Genomic DNA, 21,599 nt, shown 5'->3' with positions numbered 1-21,599 from the left:
GATACAGAGCACTGCTGCAAAGAAAATGTAACATGATCGTATATTACTGGAATAAGTGCTTTATAGTCCTTGATGGATTAAAGAATACCATTACAATGGAAAAGGAATTAATTGAGGCAAGAAACTCATACCATGCATGCCTCAACTGTGATACAGAAAATAGTGTGGCATTGGAGGAATTTCATCGTATTTTCCCACCACTGAGGTGATTGTGGATGAATGAAATGATGGAGCAAATGAGATTTTATGATATAATTGTGTTGAATGAAAAGGAGAGATGCTACAGATCCCCATTGTCCACATCAATCATGTGCGTTGATAGGTGTATGAATGCATGCAGCATCTACAGCAGTGTTTCTCAACTATGGCAGCTTTCTGATATGTGGACTTCCAACTCTCAGAATTCTCCAGCCAGGATTCCCTGGGTATACATTACCCAGTGAATCCTGGGAGTTAAAGTCCACATATCTGAAAGATGCCATAGTTGAGGAACACTGGCCTACAGCACAATAGCATCTACTTTAAATGAGTAGAAAAAGTCACAAGCAGATTTAATAATAGAAGAGATGAATTAGAGCTGGGAAATTCCATGATTCGAAGGAAAGAACAAAGATTTAAGGATAAGCCCATAATCAGCAAGCAAGGGTCTATATAGAAAAATTGGTTACTGGATCTTTTCCATTACCCATTCCTTTTCTAAAAAACAAAAAAGGTCAAGAACTTGATCTTCCAAAATGCATTAGGATTTATGACTCTGAGGCTGTGCAGGAAAGAACGAAAGCCTTCTATCAGTCTAGGACAACTTTTATCATCCTTCCATGGAAGTTGGAGGCAATATATCAGGTACCACCAGGCAGGTCCCCATCTTTCTTCCTAGGAATCCTTCAACTGAAACATCTGTTATGTTGGCTTGCACTTTATCCGTCTTCCCCTAAGCTTTAGTTTCAGTTCAGAACAGAGAGTTGATAATTTTTTAAATGCTTTTTTCCCCTAAAATCCATTCGACTTTTCCTTTGTGTTTATGCACAGTACAACTCTCCTCTTTGGCTCCCCCAGCTGTTAGACTGACTGAGACTACAGAAGTACCTCTCTTCTCCTCCACCCTTCGCTGTGGACTATTGGGCTGACTGAGCAGTCCAAGTAAAGAGGAAGGTGAAAGTAAAATATCTTGCATGAAACACTGAGTTGGATCTGATGGAAATACTTGGCCCAATTTAGACCTGGAATTGATGGAAGTACACTTTATAATGTGGTCTAATCCTTTGCAATGCAAGTTTCATGGCAAGCACAAGAGGATTCAGCAGGCACATATGGTGGAATGGAGTTCGGTTAACTTGTGAAACTCCACTACAACAAAAGATATTGATTTAGATTGCCTAAAAGGTTATTAGGCAAATCACCAAAATATAAGGTTAGAAAAGGTTAGGAGTCACACTGGCGAAACAGCACTAAATATCGATTACTGGGGAACAGAAATGGGGAGAGATAGTATCCTCAAATCCTATCTAACAGTATTTCCCAATCTTGGCAACTTTAAGCTAGGTGGACTTCCGGAATTTTTGGAGTTGAACTTGAACTTCACAACTTAACTGAACTCCATTCCATCAGCTGAGCTAGATATATTTGTTTTTACAAATTAATATTCCTCCCAAACAAATGTGAAAACCACTACACTGGAAATCATCTTCTGATACAGACTTTCACCTCCAAGTGGGAAACTTTGACGCTATGACACATGCATGCAAATATTTGTTTGTAGCACACAGCCCACATATCTTCTGATTCACTACAACTAATGCAGCTATTCATAAGGCTGATTAGAATTGCAATATGTTGTCTAAGTTATATATACGCAGAAAACAGAGATGATTTGTTGGACAATGGATTACTTTCAGTTTTGGTGCTCAAGAAGCTGAAAATTCTGGCATACCTGACCAGTCTTTCAAGAAACCAGGAATTTGGAAAAAGGCTTTGCACATTATCATAAGGTTATGGAGGCACGAGGAGCTGCCTTTAAAATGAGAATCCCGAACATATTTTCCATTTATATCTTCAACACAAAGTGATTTTCACAAGAAATCTCCAAAAGGAGTTATAGATAGTCCTCACTTAGCAACTGTTTGAAATTAGGACGGGAGCCCCTCCCCCACAAAAGGATTTATGACCCAGTGCTAAGTTCTGATGTCCACCCTCCACTTCCCCCCAGACACATGATTGCATTTTAGGCACTTGACAAGTGGCCTGCATTTAAAGCTGTTTGTAGCATCTAACGGTCATATGACTGCATGTTATGATTTATTTATTTATTGCCTCAAAAACAATCCATTTAATGATTGCTGCAAAAAAAAGGGTCATACAATCAGGTTGATCAAGTGATTATCCGCTTAACCACTGGCACAATTTATGACTGTAATTCCAGGCTCAATTACAATTGTAAGTCAAGTCCTACCGGTATCAGGCATAATAAACTTTTTCCATTCACTAATGTAAATGTCTGAACCATGGAATTAATTGTACCTTTTTAAAAGTATGCACATACAAAAATGATTTCTATTTAACTACAAGATTCTTGGCATATTTGTTCATATCTAGAGGTCTTTTTATGCCACACAGCTAGAGCTCTTTTTAAGGGTATGCCATAGAGTTTGTGTCTTCATTATCTGTGCATTGTTAGCACATTGCAAATCCCAAAACATTTGGGTGAAACCCTTGATTATCGTTAGTCAGAAGACACTTTTGCCTAAATAAGTCCATGTGCAGACAATTAAAAGCTGTGAACACATACATCATCAATAAAAAAGCTGTAAACACATACATATAGGGGGGAACTTTATAAATACATGCATGCACTTGTAATCAAGCCATTTTGGACATGAGTGCTTGATTGTGCACAGAATGGCAATGTGAACTTGAAATCTATTCTGCCTGTGCGTAAGAGCAACCAGAAGAATGCACAAATTGTTCAGCATGTGCACGTAGCTGTAAGCCAGAGTTGTACAGCAAATGTATGTACAAGGTACCGTAAGTATGCACTGCTATTTGACATGAAGTATGAATTGCTTTGCATGTGGCACAACCTTGCCTTGTGCTGCCAGCATATCAAATGATGTAATGGTAGTCAAAAAAAGCAAACAGAAAACAACAGAAATCATAACCAAGCAAGCACTGACGGGAGAATGAGAAAAGGAGACAAACCCAACTGAAACACGAGATGCAGCATGCACGGGGCTGGCTTCCTGCTTCCTGTTCCTCCTCCTCCTCCTCCTGCTCCAGTCGACTAATACCTTTGCCTCTGCAGGGAGCTGGGTCTCTCGGAACCAAAGGGAGCCACAGCATCAGGTGGTCGTGACCACGAAACCCCGCCCATCTGCTGCAGCTTGGTGCTCAGCTCACTAATGATGCTAGCTTTCACGGTGGACATGGCCGATGCCTTAGGCTCTTCCCACGGCAGTGGAGATTTCTGTGGCAGCTCCTTGCCAGGCTCAACAGCTGCTGGCTGCTGGTGGTATGGAGGAGCAGGTGTGAGGGCAAACATGTTTTCAGAACATGCCGAAACTGAAATGGTGGAGCTGGTAGGGGTAGCCACCGGCAAGCGGCCTGGAAATGGCCGGGAGCGTAATTTGGTCTGCAGTGGATTCTTCTCTATACTGCCGCCACTTACTCCACCACCACCGCTGCTGCTCCCCCCAAAAGCCTGACCATCCAAGTAGGTGATGTAAGTGTCCAAGAGTTCCGTGCCTTCCCCAGACATGCTGGACAGCGTTGAGACACTGCTGATAGTCTCTAAGTGATGATCACTACTACTTCGACTGTCCACCTCCTCAATTCCCGAGTCAGTTACTGCTTCGGGTGCTTCTGCTGCTGGGATGGCAATGGATGAGACAACTGAAGAAAAGTTAACATGAGGAGATTCCTTGGTTTCTGCTGTACCAGCTTGGGTCAAGGTGGCCACCTCACTGTCATAGGAGGTCAGGCTGGATGCTGTAGAATCTAAGGTGGCAGGGGCAGGTGGAGCAGCTGGAGGGGCTACTGCTGGGGACAGGTCACTAGCAGCTTTGGGGGGAGACTCAGGTTTATCAAAGCTATTGGAGAACTCGATGGGTGGAGGAAGTGGCTCTGAGAAGACAAATTCATCATCCACATCAATGGAAGGGGCAGGTGGGGGCAGCACCAACAGTGGAAGTCCATTCTCTTCTGCTGCTCGCTCCATTGGGGGAGCGGCCACTTCAACTTTCCCACTCTCTTGGCTGCTCTCCTCCTCCTCCTCCTCCCCCTCCTCTGTTGGGCGGCAGTTCTCTACAAAACGCACATGTAGCTCCAGCTTCTCTCCTTCTTCAGGCCGTTTTTCCCAAGGAGTTGCTCTAGCTGAAATGGGAGAGGGCTGATGCTCAGGTTGGTGGCCCTCCTGCTCCTTACGGGATGATGCAGGCAGTTGGTGATGAGTCTGCTGTTCTGATGTCTCCCAGAGGCGCAAGATGGAACTGCTGGGAGACTCGGGAGTTTTAGGAGTCTCCCCAAACCGGGGAGAGGATGGGCGCGAGTGTCTCTCTTCTCGGCTCTCTTGTTGAGACTGGGACTCCTTTAAAGCCCGCTCACGTGCGACTAATGCAAGTCCTAAGGGGGATCCAGGATCTAAAATCTTGCCAGTCAGTGGATGAATGAGGGGAGTTGAATGGGGCTGGAGTTGTGGCAAGAAACTTGAACACACAGAAGTGAAGGCACTGGTAGTGCTGGCTCCATATGTCTTAGCGCTGCGAGACTGAAGATAGCTAGGGCTGCTCCCACCACCACTGCTACTGCCAAAGCCAGAAGCCATGTTTAACTGAATGTATGGCTCACTGGAAAACATACCTTCATCAATGGATTTGGAATGGCGGAGACGGGGAACAGGCATCTGCTGGGACTCGTCATCTGGTTGCTCAGTGGAGAGAAAGAGGGCAGATTTGCGACGAGCCTCACTGTACCATTCACGGTCTCGTCGGGCTGCCCCAACTAGGGCAGCCCCAAACTGACTGGTGAAATCCATGCTGTTATGCAGCTGGAGTGATGGGACAGGCACCACAGGCTCAGGTTGGGTCTCTGCCTCCATGCTGCTTCCTTGGCTACTACGCCCACTGCTGCTGGTTGAAGGAGCTTTAATTATGATGGTGGGTATTGGGATGGAGCTTTTTTCAGACTGTGTGGATGACTGAGATGGTAAAGACGATGCTTGCATCTGGGAAGAGGGGGTACCCTGCTGCTGGCGCTGCTCATCCTCCACTTTGGTCTGCTTGACCAATGGACCTTTGCGGCGCATGGGCTTGGTAGGTACATACATGGCGGTGCTGGTTGCCCGAGGGGGCAAATTATAATATCGCAGGTCAGGGGTATGGCCCCTCCATCCACGTGCTGTGGACCCTTCAGCTCCTTGCTCAGACTCTTGGCGGTAAAGAGACATTTTGTCACGAACACGAGAAGGTGGCTCATATGGTGGGTCCTGATGAAGAGAAGTGGAATACAGCTTGGCCTCAGTGCTGGGATTGAAGGTTGAACGGGCTGAAGGAGTAACTCGGCCAGATGCAGAGGGCGATGTACTGCTGTATGGTGGATCAGGAGGGGAGGTGGTTGGAGGTGGGGGAATGTCTTCGGAACCAGGGACTGAAAGACTGCGGCTGAATTTCATAACAGGGGGAGCGAGGTAGGGCTTCTCATCCTCAGCTGCTCCTGTGGAGGTAAGGAAGGTAAGCATCACTGCATCCAGTTAGCAGAGATTATTCTTCCCTTCTTTCTCAGCTCTTCCTTATTTATTTGGCATATAGTGATGTTGGCGTATTTCATATTTACTATAACCTAATCTCATAGGAAAGGGATGTGGTGGCTTAGCTCAGTGGCTAAGACGCTGAGCTTGTCGATCAGAAAGGTCGGCAGTTTTAATCCCTAGCACTATGTAACGGAGTGAGCTCCCGTTACTTGTCCCAGCTTCTGCCAACCTAGTAATTCGAAAGAACGTAAATAATGCAAGTAGAAAAGTAGGAACCACCTTGGGTGGGAAGATAACAGTGTTCCATGGACCTTCGGTGTTTAGTCATGCCGGCCACATGACCGTGGAGACATCTTCGGACAGCGCCAGCTCTTCAGGTCGGGAACGACTAGCATATATGTACGAGGGGAACCTTTACCTTTAATCTCATAGGGATATTTTCTTCTATTGACTGTTATTGTCCCCAAGCCATAAAAGGGTTTTTCACACCAACCCACCACATGATAAATGCTTCAAGTTGTTAAGACTATTCTGTGAAAATTGCTGTTTCACGGATAAATGGCCATGCTTCATTGGACTGGAGCAGCAGCACATTTTTTGGTTCACTATGGCCACAGATGGGAATTGGTTGATGGGTCTCTGTTAAACATGCACAATTTACACATACAGATTATCTATGTACACCTGTGCATGAATCCATAGGCCCATACAAAGAAAAAAAAGCTCCCTTTCTCCTCTTCTGTAGTGTTATCAGTGTTTCTGAGGAAAATGACTACTAACTTAATGAAGTTGGAGCTGCTGATTTTCTAGAAAGCACTGTTCCTGAAAGGCCAGTGACCACAGATTTATTTCATTATCAAAACCAGTGTCATATGGTCTAGCTTCTGTCTGAGAGGGCTCCATGGACACCAAACCTTTAGGAAGAGACTAATTTCCTGAGTTCTAGGTTCCTGCAAGGCCTAATAAGCACACAGCTCAGTACAAATAAGCCCACTCATTACAAGGGGAAGAATGTCAGGCAATCTGTCCTCCACACTGAGAGGACTCTGGCTACTAAACCTCCCCCCACCAACCGCTCCCCGAAAAGGAAGTTCCAGGAAATTGGCAGCAGATGAAATACTGTTAAATCAGATAAATTGGAAAGAGAGAAAGACCAGGGTGTCTGTGGCAGGAGAAAAGACCTCAGAGGTCTTCTTAAATTTCTTTTCCAGGCTCAAATGCCATTCCTATTTCACACCCTCTAGACCCAATCTCACCAATAGATTTCTGGCGAAGCATCATGCCAGGGGGATGGCTACTTGGTAAGTATGATGGACGCTCATAACTGGCCTGACCAAGACGATGTTGTTCAAAACTGGGCTGAAAGAAAAGAAAAAAAAAACAAGAGAAAAGAAAGCCAAGAACTGGTAAGATGAAATGATAAATATTTATGGGAATTAGATTACACCATGTTCATAATTTCTTTTACTAGTGTTGAATTCAATTGGCCAATGTTGCAGACGTAACCCTTGCTCACTCCCTGCATGTCAGTCTCAAAAAACAAGAAAAGAAGAGTAGTAAAGCCCATTTGGAAACAATGGCTAATATCTTCAATCAAAGTGCTGTCATTAGGAGAATGAATATAGTGCAATGTTTTCTTACACATCCCCAATATAAAACAATTACAATAAATGCTTTCAAATAATATGTCAATGATTATTAGCATTGCTTACTAATATTAACAACTAATTTACATATTTATAAAATCCTTTCCAAGATGTCAAGAGTTTTATATATGGTTCTCCTTCTCTTATTTTTACAGTAGGTTGTTGAAGCAGACTTGACCAAGAGAACATGTAACGGAGGTTCAGTCACCAAATACATCTTGTGATTGAATAGAGATCTGAACTCAGATTCTCTGCAACGAAGATAGTTAAACAGGCTAACAGTTACTGAATTCAAGCGCTCTCTCTCTCTCTCTCTCTCTCTCTCTCTCTCTCTCTCTCTCTCTCTCTCTCTCTCTCTCTCTCTCTCTCTCTCTCTCTCTCTCTGTGTGTGTGTGTGTGTGTGTGTTTGTGTGTAATAGTCAATCTTCCATCTAAAAGAGATTCTAATTTGGAGAACTGAACTAGACCTCACAATTTCCTTATGAATACAGCTGCATTATCTTCGAAACCAAACAATCTCTTTCTAAAATTAAAGGGGATTTTGGTACCTTTTTGGCATAATCTAGATGGCTAAGAGAGCCCTAAGTTGAAATTCTTTCAGATGAACAAGATTTTGGACTTGAACAATTAAAAGCAATGAGCCCTATCTTTTTCAATGCTCCCCACCCCTTTGTTCTTACAGATATTGTACAACATGGACTGACATGCACATACCGTATTTTTCAGATTATAAAATGTACCTGATTATAAGACACACCTAAATTTAGAAGATGAAAACAAAAGGTTTTTAGCCTCTGCGCACCACATTTTCAGCCCTTTGCAGCTCTGTTTTTGAGGCTTTTTTCGGGCTGTTTTAAAATAAAAAATAGGCCAAAAAAGCCTTGAAAACGGCCTGAAAAAAGCCTCAAAAAACAGCTTGAAAAAAGCCCCGAAAATAGGGTATGCAGAGGCCAAAAAATGGCCAGCAGGTGGGCGGGTCTTTGGCAATATTCGGTCTATAAGGCACACAGACATTTTCACCCCCTTTGGGGAGACACAAAGGTGCATCTTATAGTCTGAAAAATAGGGTAACCTCTGACTCTCTAACAGCAATTTCTCGCACACCTTTCCAAATATAATCAATTCAACATCTGAAGTAATCCATGTTAGAAATACAAACTGTTCTTTAAGACAAGGCAATAAATCCTGACATCCTACCAAATTCTATGTTCAATGGAGTCTAGCCAAGGTTTCTTCAACCCAGCATAGACCCCAAATACCTTTTCAGAGACCCAATGATGTGCATTTGCAAATAAAGAATTCCTCCAAATGTATAGTAAGCATTAAGTAGCAGCAAGTAATCAGATGCTGCTTCCAAGGGTATTCAAGCAATAATGACAGTGGATGGCAATAGGCAGACCTTCTGTTGCTCTTTGGCATGAATCCACAAAGCTTTATTCAGTTGCCTGGTGCATTTAGTTTGAGGAATTATTTATTCACTACTACATGTGTATAGAAAAATATATTTAAATTATTTATGTCTACACCTATGGGAAGATCAGAATGATGCAAGCCATGATATTTCCTATGATACTCTATAGATGCAAAAATTGGCCTTTGAAGAAAGAGGACAGAAAGACTTTTTGAAATTTGCTACAGGAGATAACACTATGGACTGCCAAGAAGTCAAGACAAATAGATCATCAAGCAAATCAACCCAGTATTCTCACTCAAAGCACAGACCACCAGGCTGAAATCATTCTATTTCAAACATATTATGTAAAGTTCTAGTTCCCTGGAGAAGGCTCTAATGCTGAGAAGGGTGGAAGGAAAAAAGAAGAAATAGATAGCCAGCAGGAAGGTGGATGGAGTTAATGACAGTGGAAATGGATGCATTTTTGCAAGACATAAAAAACAGGTTAGAGGCACATTGTTATGGAGAAAAAATTATCTATACCGTCAATAAGAACTGACACTGTTTTGCCCCATAATGTCAATGTATGCATATATATGTACTTAGGCATATACATATAAATCTCAACGCTCAGAAAGTAGAGAACAGTTTCTTGAAAAAACTGCTACAGCAAAACATTTTAAAGAAAGCACTTCTCAAAATAAGTGTCAGCAAGCTGAACTAATCTTTATGGGTACATACCTAAGAAGCCAAGTTGAGAAATCACAGGCCTGCCCTGTTGCCACACAACACTTCCTTTGGTTGAGTGCCCTCAAGAGATATTACTTGATAGTTCAGTGCCTGGAGCTTATAAGTTGAAGATATATTTCTAACATGGTGCACGCCTTCTGCTCTTGATTTTTAATCAAGATATTGACAAAAGGAGAAGAAAGAGGGGACAAGCCATGGTAGAAAAGGAACTGTGGGAGCAGCAGAACAGGAAGTAGTAGGTGGTAGCGCTGCCAAATAAAAGTGTGAGTATTGGAGGAAAAAATGCCTAAGGAGCAAACTGACAGTCCCCTCAAATCTCTGAGGGTTGTTATTTATGTTATATTAAAAACATATTAAAAAACCCAAGTGCTTGATTTGAAGTTTAAATCTTTGCTCTGAAGAAAAGAAAAATATTAGCAACTGCATTAAAGGTAATATGCCTTAACTCTATTTCTTTCGTTCATCATAGCAGAATTTCAAAGCAATAAAAAATAAAAACCACACAGCACAAGATCTCATCTTCTTCGGGTCCATGTTCTTGAGTAAGACAGGCAGCAGATAATTAAATGCTTGAAATATGATTCAGGACTGCTTTGGCCCTCACATGTACAAATATCTTTCTCCTCTTCATTTAAGCATGCACAGTTTTTTTCAGCTTCTACACAAACCTAAGAGTCTGCAGCCTTAAATTATATTAAAGATGTGCTACTTAAATATAAAGCGACCCCCTCTAAACCATTTTCAAAATGTGTATAACCATTTCCACCCCCCACCCTCCAATGGAAAACACCTCTTGGCCTAGTGAAAACCGGGTATCCTCTACAGTGTACTGCTTGAGTGTCCATCTTACCTCAGAGGAGAAATAATTCTTCGTTGTGCCCCGTGTCTTCCCCAAGGAAGGAAGCCCTCCACTTCCACACCCATCCCCAACATTAATTGTCTGTTGAGCTGCTGCCAGAATCTCATCTAATTTATCTGTAAAAAAGAGTTAGGAAAAAAGAGGAAAGTTATCATAAAAGAGGACATTATAGCCAGTGCTTTAATCATCATTCCTCCTTTTTTAAGATGCTACTTAACAGAATCTATAGAACTTTAGTTCCTTTTCTCCGTCTAAACATTTAAGTCTATGCTGAAGTAAGCAGACTTTACTCCCATGTGATCTGTTATTATTTATAATTATTAGAACCCCCAAGTCCTATTGATATGTTTTAAATGTTGAAGGAAAAAGTACATATTCAAGATCTGGATAAGTTTTTTTAAAAATCTGGCTAAAATCAAATTAGGGGCCAAACAAACAATGCTGTTTGTCTCAACCATTGTTTAGTAAAAGTAATGAGTGGCTCCTAGCTACTATGGAGCTCTACTCACATTCCTTTGCTAACCAAATGATCAGCTGTCAGGTAGGTAGTAGAGGAACAAATCACTGCTTCCTGGAGCCCTCATGGATTCATGGAAGAAGATTATTTGCATTCACCTCTGAATACTTGCAGGAAAAATAGCTGTTTTGTTAACAGCTATTAGCAGTAGAGAACATGGTGATCCTACGGTTGGGAGGTGACGGAAGGAAGCAGGAGGATCAGGTTAAAAGCTTTCTGTTCTCTTCAGCAATCCCACATTGTATGTACAAAAGCATACAACAGAATGGATGTACAAGAATGAAAGAGAACACTCAAGCACATTTAAGGTAGAAGATGTGGGGGAGAGGTGTCCCAGACTCATTCACCTTTTTGGTTCCTGAAATGTTAATGGGAAAATGGTGTGGCCTCCAACATGCCACCCATCCCTGGTGTAAATAAAAAGGATTACAGTATTAGAAATCTAGTTTGTAGTCCAAATGAACAGATAAAAATAGACCATAAATATTCCTAGTACAGGATGACAGATATTACATGGACACAATTGACATATCTGACGAAAAAAGCTCTAAACATGGCCAAATCATTATAACATCCTGCCAAAGGCTTCCATATTGAAAGTGTTTATACAAGAAAGAATTGTGCCTTCTATACAAAATACTGTGTTCTAGAAAGCTCCAGTGATGAACACATTTCCTGCCAGCCTGCCTTGTAATTACGGTATTTTTTATCCCCCCCCCCCCCCAATCCTCCAAGTCCTTTCTGAGAATCTTTGAAAAAAAATGTGCATTTTTACCTATAGTTTTCAAATGTGTTTGTAGTGTTGCCATATCAAGGAAAGCTCCCTGCTTGGTTCCCATTGTTGTTTTTCAAATTTGTTCTTGGGAAATGGCAAGCAATGCAGGGGACTGCTTGCAGCGGTGGCGTAGGTGTTGCCATTGGGGTTCAGATATTTTGGGCTGCCTTTTTGTACAGAGAATGTAATACTGCAATCCCTGGGAAATAGAGCTCCAAACAGTTCTTAACTCATGGACTGAACCAAAGGGTGTTTGCTCTTTAGCATTATTACAGCCCATATGAGCATCTAAGCTAGCAATAAATCAAATTTAGGCTGTGTCCTGAATTGACTTGCTTTTTCGCATGTTAACTCTTAGGCAATCTACTCCAAAGCCAAATGTAGCCTCGATTCATAGCAAGTAGTGAGAATCTAGTTACTGTGATTTATTTAACAGACCATGGTTTAGTACAATACAAGAACCCAGCCGCGTCATCTTCATCTTCAATCTTTTTTTTTTTCAACCAGAAGACTACTTGCAGCATCAGAGAGCGGGCAATGGATTATACATGCGTGCATGGAATTGGTATCACTAGGAACTGGTGTCTCTTTCCTTCCCTTGAGCAAGGATAACTGAAACAGATGTTAATGACCATTTCAACTGCACTTGAGATAGCTGCAAAGAGAACAGTAAAGCTCTCCCAGCAAGACTATAATAAGGATCATTGAAGGATGGGGAGGGGAATTAACTGTTTCCTGTTCTCCAGGGACCTGGATGAAAATTGTGCTGAGGAAGAAGACATACAGAAATATCAGCCCTTATGGATTCTCTTCTTTAACCACAAGAGCGGCAATTGTGACACCAAATTGTTTGTTCCATGCAGGCATCTTCGATCTACCATTTGATCTATAATGCCTTGAAGTGTGTTTATTGTACCACAACAGACAGCACTAGTAGTGCCCATGACAGTATTACAAGGCCCCGAACTGCTAAATTCTTATGAGACAGCCTAATCTTGAAAAATCTCATACAAAATCTCTTTAGATTTAGGGTAGTGTTTTGGCCCTTGTGATACTACATGGCATCACATAGGGATGGCTCATACTTTAAAAAGTTACTGATCCTTGCTTGGCCTGCAATACTATAACTAAATATGAATGGTCACTAAATACTAAAGTGACACGTACATCTTTTATCGGTAAGCAGATTGTATGAAGTTTTTTGTGAGCATTCCCCCGACTGTAAGGATGAGTTCCCCAAGAAAAGCACTACAGATATCCCCTCCCCCTCCCCTTTGACGGACAGGTTACTGTGCTGAGGTGTGTTTGCGACTCACTCAAAGCCATCTGATAGACAGTCCGCTTCTTATCAGTGCCCATCGCTGGCTCGTAATCTGTAGAGACGACAGGAGGGAAGGATAGTGGGAGTGCGAGATGTAGACCGGTGATGACGTGTCACAGAAAACTGGCTTCTGGAGCTGTGTGCATGGAAGTGGGTGGCGGCAATGAATAAGAGCATGGGGCAGGGAAGTGTACAGAGCAGGGTTGGGTGTAGGAGTTAATGAGAGAGAGGCAGGTGGGTCAGGGTGTGTGTGGAGTGGTGGGGGAATGTGTGACACTCACCTGTTTTCTTCTTCCAAGGGGAGACTGAATGATGGGAGGGAGATAGCAAGAGGGGAAAAAAATTAGCACCTTCACTTGGGCAGGCCAGATAACTGGGAAGGAGGTGTGAAAGATCCATTACATTTTGATAGTATTGACAGAAATTTCCTGGCAGCAGGAAGAATATGTTGGGGGGTGGGGGAGGGAGGGAAGAGATGGAACTGAAGCTTTAAGTGGGTCTGCTGCTGAGGAAGAAGGTTGGGATTCCTGCTATTCAGGGTTGTAGTCAGAAGCCTAAGTTTAATTAAAAATAAAACCAAGTACAGAAAAAGAAACATTCTTAGCCACTTGAGGGGAGGGAGTTGAAAAGAAAAACTTGTACAGTCTACCAAATGAGAAATTAAAACCGTTAAATAATTGTAAATGTATTAGACTGTCTACCTAGACATATGTTCTGATTAGTTTGCAATGTTTCACTAGCACTTCTAGATTTCCTTACTACAAAATAACTTCCTGTGGGCTATCTTCCAACTGTTTCTTTTTCCAAGCCAAAAACACTAATAATGACAATGGGTAGATGTGACCAGATTGAAAGATAATAACATTTCAAAAGTGACAGGTCCAAGTATGTGAATAGCTATGTCATATGTACATGTATAAATCCACTTAATATTTCTGCTATGGCTGGAGCAAAATTCTGGAGGGCAAGAGGGCAGGAGCTCACCTTTCTCCACTGTGACAGACAGACCAAGATTTTGGAAGTTCCAGGCAGCAGTGGATGAACAAAAATAAAGAGGAAGGTGATAAAAGAGAAGCAAAAAAAAAATACTGCTCCTGTTCTGCTCACAGAATGACCCTCTCTGTGTGGAAGTTCTACCAGAATAGTCTACATGATTTTAAGAAATCTCCTTCTCCCTCTCTCTGCCCCCACAATTACCCTTCCACAGCTAATATCTATAGATGTGTCAAAACAAACTCCTACTACAGAGATAATGGTTGAATGCCTGTCCAGTAGATCTGGAAGATACCATGTGGCAAAAAGCTGGCTAGGCACTTATACAGGAGAGCCTTTGAACAGTCTCTGCAGGACTCCTAAGTGTGATATAAAAAACTATAGTATGAAAGAAACTGTGTGAATCTTCTCAAAATGATATTATGGTGCAATATATTCCCCCAATGACAAAGAAGGTTCTCCTAGAGGCCTAGAATGGCTTGTTTACTGATTTGTCCCGATTACCTCTATTCTATAATTTTTGTTATCTTAACAGAATTAATTCCTGTGGACATTTTCAGGTTACCGCACCTGTCCTCTTGAATGCTTTGAGGCATCTGTTCTCTATGAAAAGGTGTTTAGGTGGTAATGGCATTTATAGGAATAACACTCATGAACTTTGAACCATGCTAAATTTCTCCCAGAATTTAAATATAGCATGTCGTGACTGAATGCCCACCAAAACTCAGTAGAAAGTCCACTGTGAATTTTCCTAGGTCCTCCACCTTGCTAATATTTTTTCCGTGTGTGTGTGTGTGTGTGTGTGTGTGTGTGTGTGTGTGTGTTCAAAATGGTTCAAAGCTATTTCTGGTAAATTATGATTAGCATCCATATTAAAGAGTAATTATTTTTACGTTACAGAAAAATACAAGTTCATAGATTATATTTTGCAGTTACAATATGATGCAGTTTCCCCTCCTATAATGGACATATATGTATTATCAATTTGGGACTGGAAGTACTAGAAGACAATCCCCCCCCCCCCATACTTTTGGTACAGAAAATGGCAATTCACTGGCATCCTTACCCATTTCCTCCAACTCCGATGTCATAGATTTGGAACGCAAGGAGATGGCTGGAGGGGGCAATCGTCTTGTCTGCTGTGGCGCAGCTAAAGTAACAAAACGAAGCAGTTGGTCTGGGATTTTGCCCGATGATTCAAACTTGCTCCAACTCCCACCACTAACTCCCCCTCCCCCAACTCGTCTCTTTTGAAAAGAATTCTTGGCTCGGTTCACAAAGCCACAAAGCTCGCTTAACCTAGTTCCTGAATACATTTATTTGGCGAGTTTACACAACATATACAAAATAAAATACAAAACCCCCAAATGGCCTTAATTCACACAACATGGCTTAGTCATTAAAGCAAAAAAGCTTTGCACATGGTGTGAATGCATATATTTGGTTTGCTGTGTTGTGTGAATATGAATCCATGTTTTTTACCTCAGCATTCTTCTTAAAGGTAATAAAATCTATTCATCTCTCAAAGAATTCAGATACTACTTGCTAGCAAACTACAATCCAGAAAGAAAGGCAGCTTAAAATCAAAATAGGAATGCCAATTCCTGGAATAACAGCAAGGCAATGCTTGTTATCTCTTTAAAGATGTAGTCACTTGTCTCTAAAGAAATGTTTTATTTATTTATTTGTATCCTGCTTTTATTATTTTTACAAACAACTCAAGATGATGAACGTATCCAACTTACCTTCCTCCTCCTATTTTCCTCACAACAGAAACTATGTGAGGTGAGTTGGGCTGACAGAAAGTGATTCGCCCAAGATCACCATGCTGGCTTTCATGGCTAAGGAGTAAGGGCACTAAAGAGATAAATATCTGAAATGCCCTGGGCCAGTGTATTTCTTAAAAGCCACTAAAAGCTCTACAGCAGAGTCAATGGATTAACCAATGGCCCTCCAGTTATTATTGAACTTGAATTTACAGCAGCTTCAACCGCATGGATCAATAATGAAGGATAAGGGTATTGTAGTAAAAAGTCCATAGGTTCCCCATCCCTATGTGCTGCCTACTTCTTTCTACCCCTCAAGAAGTTTTCTACGCTCCCAGTAAAACCATTAACCTTAATGCTTGAGTTGGCAAATATTAGCAGAAAAACATCCTTGCCTCCTAAGTCCATGAAATCTCATTCACCATCTACAAAATCTCACAAATATATAGGAATTTGCTATATAATTAGACCACTATATGTTATTTATTTGTTGAATTTATTTGCCTCTTATCTTGCTACTCTACTATTTCCATTGGCTAGTTATGTCTTCCAGCCAAGGATCCTTTCCAATTCAGACTATATTGCAAGATGTCATAGTTAATCCTAAAGTATTTCTGCATGCATAGCAGATTTCTCCCCTGCTTCCAAATCCACCCCACCCCTCAGGATAATACACACCTATTAAGTCGCTTTTCCCCGCTCAAGACAAGAAGAATAATCTCAGAATGGTACCTTTCTTCCTCATGGCCTCCTCCATCTCAGGATTCCGTGTTACCATGACAACTTTCACCATCAAGTTGTTGCCCCCTTGTCGAATCATATTGACAACTTGCCTATGACCAACTTTTACCACATTTTGTCCATTTACCTGAAACAAAAACTAACATTATCCATGTGGGTATGGAATTTTGGGGACTGCAGAGAATACTTCAATATTGTCATTTTTGAATCATGTGCCCTTGTATATTATTTCTCTTTACCACTAACATCCTCCAACTAGTTCTTTGCCATGTATTCTAATGACTCCACACAGTACGAAGTGAATTAATCTATGCAACCTCTTCACCCAGTGTGCAATTAATTGATAGAATTAATGTAACAAAACCAGCAGCAGCTACTTTTGGTTTAGGTTATGTTAAATAAGCTTTAGACTGGTTCAGAGAAGGAAAATCCATCAAAGGGTGTTATTCATGGAAGTCTTTTGAAACTTCCATGTTACAGAGCAGTCTATCGCTAGTACTAGCTCCGAGGGGAGAAGGACAAATGTCTGTACATTGTGAGAAAAGAAAGGGTTGAAGTAGATAGATGAAATTCTATGTCTGACACAACATAATTTTTCTTTCGTTGGTGAGAGAATAATGCATGAGTGTGTAGGAAGGATGTAATGAAAAGCATGAATTTTCAGAATGCACCGATTAATTCATATCCCTCATGAAACATTATAACACACAACAAAACACTGCTTATTAGTAGCTACCGTGCAAATGTATACTTTCAGGGAGGTAAACAGAAACCACACCAGGGAAATAGTATCCAAAGAGTGACAAGATTCTTTTAAAAATTTGGGATCCGATACAGCTGATCAAATAAGCAATGATATATGTCCCTATATTTGTGCCAACACATACAAAACTATTGTACTGAAAGCTGGAAAGCTTCTGCAATGCTATGCATCATTCTTTTTTATATAGAACAGCTTTTCTTAACCTTTGGAACTCTAAGATACATGGACTTCAGCTTCAGAATTCCCCAGTCAGCATGTCTATATTTGGTCACAAAGCAACGAAAGTAGGTGTATAACTTCATTTCTCTACACATTCACACAGGTATGCAAAGTGGTCAGGAGCGAATTTGAGAGAAATTGAGGTAAGATTCCTGTGTGATACCTTCCTTGTGACGCTCCAAATGATTATATTTCCCACACCTTCAAATATCATTTGATCAGTTATACCTTTCAACAGGACTTGACCAATCCATCAAAGCTTAGCCAATCTCATCTTTTCTCAAATATCCTGGCACTTTTCTCCCAGTGTGCTACTGCCTCATCCATTTCATATGAGAACCATCTGTTGTTTTGGGGAATTATCTTTTGTTGTGAGATCCACATTTTGTTGTCTTTTCCAAATTCTGGGACAATTCCAAATGCTCTGTAAGCTTAACCAGAGCAAACCTTTCTGCGGTTTTTTTTAAAAAATCATGTCCATTCCAATACATACACAACATAAAACTGTATGACACTTTATATCGGCTAGCAATCACATTCTGACATTACCTTACTGAAAATCCATAGTTCATTTTCTAATAATAGTAAAATTTTTGTAGAAAGAAGTCCAAAGAGGAGTATCAGCATTGTGCCAAGCCATTACCTCAATGAGAAAATCACCCATGCGGAGACCAGCTCGCCAAGCCACACCTCCTTCATCCACTGATTCTAGGTACTGTAGAGCAGGAAAAGCAGGTGTGGGAGTGAACTCCTCAATTGGGGTCTGCGCTGTAAAGAGAGAGAGGTGTGAAAGAATGCATCTGGAAATGAGTCCTTGGGAAGCTGGGGAAAACTTATAGCCAATAGAAAGTGGAACCTGGCTTTGGAATTCTGTCATACCAACCTTCTAGGAAATGGAATCAAATTTGTGTCAAGCATACAAATCTGTTTCTACTGCTTCAAAGCACAGGCACGAATCCTTTGTCACCTCATTTTGAGCATCCAACATATTATCTGGGAGAAAAGGAAAGGTTCTAGCCAACCACCAATTTGGGCACCTTTGTTAGAAAACCAAAATCCATACAGACATATTTTGCAACCATTTCTGTTGATCCTGATGCATCTGCTGATAGCTCCAGAACATCTAGGGGAAAAGACATGGTTCCAATGGGAACTATTTATTGTTTATCGGATCTTCCTAGAGGCATACAAAATTGCTGTTAAGATTTTAGGTTGGTAGGGAATCACTGTGGAAACATGTCCCTCTGCATAATCAGTCAAAACAGCTAGGGACAACCCTAATTTCCAAGGATGACCTTAGGCCCCCCTCTCACCCTTAGCCCCTCTTAGCACAAAGCCAAATCCTTCGTTGTCCTTCTTCTGAAGCAGCACTGTCTTCTCTTTAATGATGTAATCACTGTGAAAGAAAGAGATGATACGACAAGTTAGGAGTCATATAGATGTTAAAGGGAATTCTCAATTCAGACTTGCCCAGTGCATAAAGAATCAGAAGTATATAATATATGGGTCCTGTGTTACTCACATATTGATAGCATCATTTGTGCAGGTAATTTGTAGTGTACCAGGTCTGCACAACTTGCAGGCTCTAATTCTCTCTTCTTCCTCTTCTCTATACCAAGCCCTGACAGTGCAAACATAGCAGGCACCTGCTCTCTATAACAATAGCATCTGTGGGCCAGAGCCAATGAAGACAGCATTGCTTTGGCCAGAATTCCAAAGACATTGCACAGAATTTTGGCTGCATTAAGCCCCATACTGCAAATACAAATACTCTACTTGCTCACTACCTAGGGATGAAACACTGGAAGTCTCAAAGAGCCTCCACAAAACAAGAGGAAAACATTACACCCTCACTGCAAAAACAGCTATCATCATACATACATGTTACCACCTACTTGAGAAATACTGTGCAAGATGTATAACGCATAGCTTTAGCAATACATGCATAGCAAATAATCACAATCTCTTACTGCAAATATATCATATATTGCATGAGACTACACCACTAAAGTAAGTAGGATGGCTAATATAAAATTGCAATATAATGCATTTATAATGTGCCGTCGCTGTATACAGGTAATCTAGCCTGCTGCTCCAGGAAACAATTGTAAAACATAGAATATAACAGTGTATATTCATGGTATTGCACTTCCCTTTATATCTGCTATTCTCCAAAAGCAATGCAATCGTTCAGGCCGCCACTTGCTCTGGTTGCAGATGTAGCTTTTTCAAACATTGCACATCCCCTACTCTTTTAAAGGGCTCCAAACCTTCAAATACAATGTGCACCGCTCCATGTGAAAACATGAAGTACAGCAAAAAAAGCTTGAAGTCACAGATGAGCTCCACAGCACAGAACAAAAGCATGGTACTTAGTTGCCTCATTGTGTGGTATTCCCTCAAACAAGAGAAAAAGAGTTCTCAGCACAGAGCAGAGTGACAGGAATGTGCCCCAGACAAGGGGCACAAGTTGCTTAAGTGCCAATTTTACAATTGGAGTGACAATGATCAGTACCGCTAAATTTTTCAAGGCAGCATATTTCCTTTTAAGTCCATACAGTTTCCCTTCGCTAGTGTGAACTCCAGCTAATAGTCATATTATATATGCTACACTATGTTTCTTATAACAACCATGTCTGATATCCCCTATGTTGTACCAGCATGTCACCCACTGAGACATACAAAATCTATAATCCATATACAATAACTCTTCAGTATTTTTTCTTCTTCTTCTTCTTCTTTTCCAAAAGAATAACATCAAGAATTTTGCAGGCCATATTAGCAGGTAGGCTTGTGAATTACCCATGCTATACTTATTTCTGCTCATGTTTATTTTTTATTATTAATGCATTACTTTTTCAAATGATTAAATTGTTTTAATCAGATATTCATCAACTGTTATTAATATAATAATCTAAATGAATGACTATACAAGTAGTCTTTGACTTACAATAGTTCACTTAGTGACCATTCAAATTTACAACGGCACTGAAAAAAGTGACTTTGTGACCATTTATCACTTTTGACCATTGCAGCATCCCCAAGGTCACGTGATCAAAATCCAGACACCTGGCAAATGAATCATATTTATGATGGTTGCAGTATCCCACAGTCATGTGATCGCCTTTTGCTACCTTCTGACTATCAAAAGTCAACAGGGGAGCCGGATTTACTTAACAATTGTGTTTTTAAGTTAACAGTGATTCATGTAACAACTGTGGCAAGAAAGGTCATAAAGGGGGGGGGAATTCACTTAACAAATGATTCACAGAGATTTTGGGCTCAATTGTGGTCATAATTTGAGGATACCGATATACATTATTTCTAAACAACTTAAATGTAATACAGACATGGAAGATAAGAAATTGTATAGAATAGGCAAGACAAAGATGCCAGAAATCTAAAAAACAAATAGTGGATAAATAGGATTAACTGGAAAAGTAACAAGAAGGAACTTCAAGCTGCTAAGCAGTAGTTAAAGAAACCTAGCAATTTTTGTAAATTAAATACATGTGATGAAAGTTACAAAAGACTAAATAGCAACTGAATTAAATCTTAGGGGAGGTAAGATGACCAACACCAGGAGACTTAAGTCACCAAACCTCTGATTTCTTTTTTAAAAAAAAGACTCTTATGGAAGGCATCTTTTGCTTCACTGATGCACTTTGACTGTGTGTATCAATACAGAATCTTACTAATCTCTTTAATACTTATTACTTATACAGTAAGTTGTATTAAATGTTAGTCTCAAGACATGGGATGGTCAATAACTCATGATCCTACATTGAAGGACTGATTATTCCAGCTATAAAGGGGAGTAAGGGTCAATTAAACATAATTTCTCAACATTATGCATAAGAAACCCATAGCTGCCAGACTGTATTTTCTTTGGTAGATCACAAGTTTGCAGTTCTCTTATAGAATATTCTCTTGAATCGGCATCAAAACATAGTATTGGGGCAAACAACAGATTCAAAAAGCTAATATATGAAGTGAATAAGAATGGAAGGATGCAAACTTCCTAATTTATGCCGATATGCACATATGTCCTCCTTCTCAGATATATTTCACTTACAGAGATATTTCTATAAAGGGCCTAACACTGTCTCATATAGG

The 21,599-nt window shown here is 40.8% G+C and overlaps 1 protein-coding gene across 2 annotated transcripts in view; it reads right to left on the bottom strand.

Moving 5' to 3' along the window:
* Positions 1-21,599, bottom strand: part of SHANK1 (SH3 and multiple ankyrin repeat domains 1) — a gene marked incomplete at its 5' end in the record, with an annotated part of 83,479 nt that overhangs the window by 8,147 nt on the left and 53,733 nt on the right. The window contains 8 exons of one of the 2 annotated variants that reach the window (XR_014176782.1): positions 3,196-5,703; positions 6,997-7,099; positions 10,380-10,504; positions 12,997-13,053; positions 15,061-15,144; positions 16,493-16,628; positions 18,127-18,251; positions 18,797-18,879. Coding sequence is in view for 1 of the 2 variants with exons in the window: in XM_081970815.1 (XP_081826941.1) it covers positions 3,285-5,703; positions 6,997-7,099; positions 10,380-10,504; positions 12,997-13,053; positions 15,061-15,144; positions 16,493-16,628; positions 18,127-18,251; positions 18,797-18,879 (3,132 nt within the window). The remainder of the gene's footprint in view (positions 1-3,195; positions 5,704-6,996; positions 7,100-10,379; positions 10,505-12,996; positions 13,054-15,060; positions 15,145-16,492; positions 16,629-18,126; positions 18,252-18,796; positions 18,880-21,599) is intronic. The other variant, XM_081970815.1, reaches the window with a different exon arrangement.

The sequence above is a fragment of the Natrix helvetica genome (assembly GCF_964273705.1).
Source record: "Natrix helvetica genome assembly, chromosome: Z".
In the NCBI taxonomy this organism is placed as follows: domain Eukaryota; kingdom Metazoa; phylum Chordata; class Lepidosauria; order Squamata; family Natricidae; genus Natrix; species Natrix helvetica.
The sequence above is the reverse complement of the archived record's forward strand: the minus strand, read 5'-3'. Positions and strand labels throughout refer to the sequence as shown.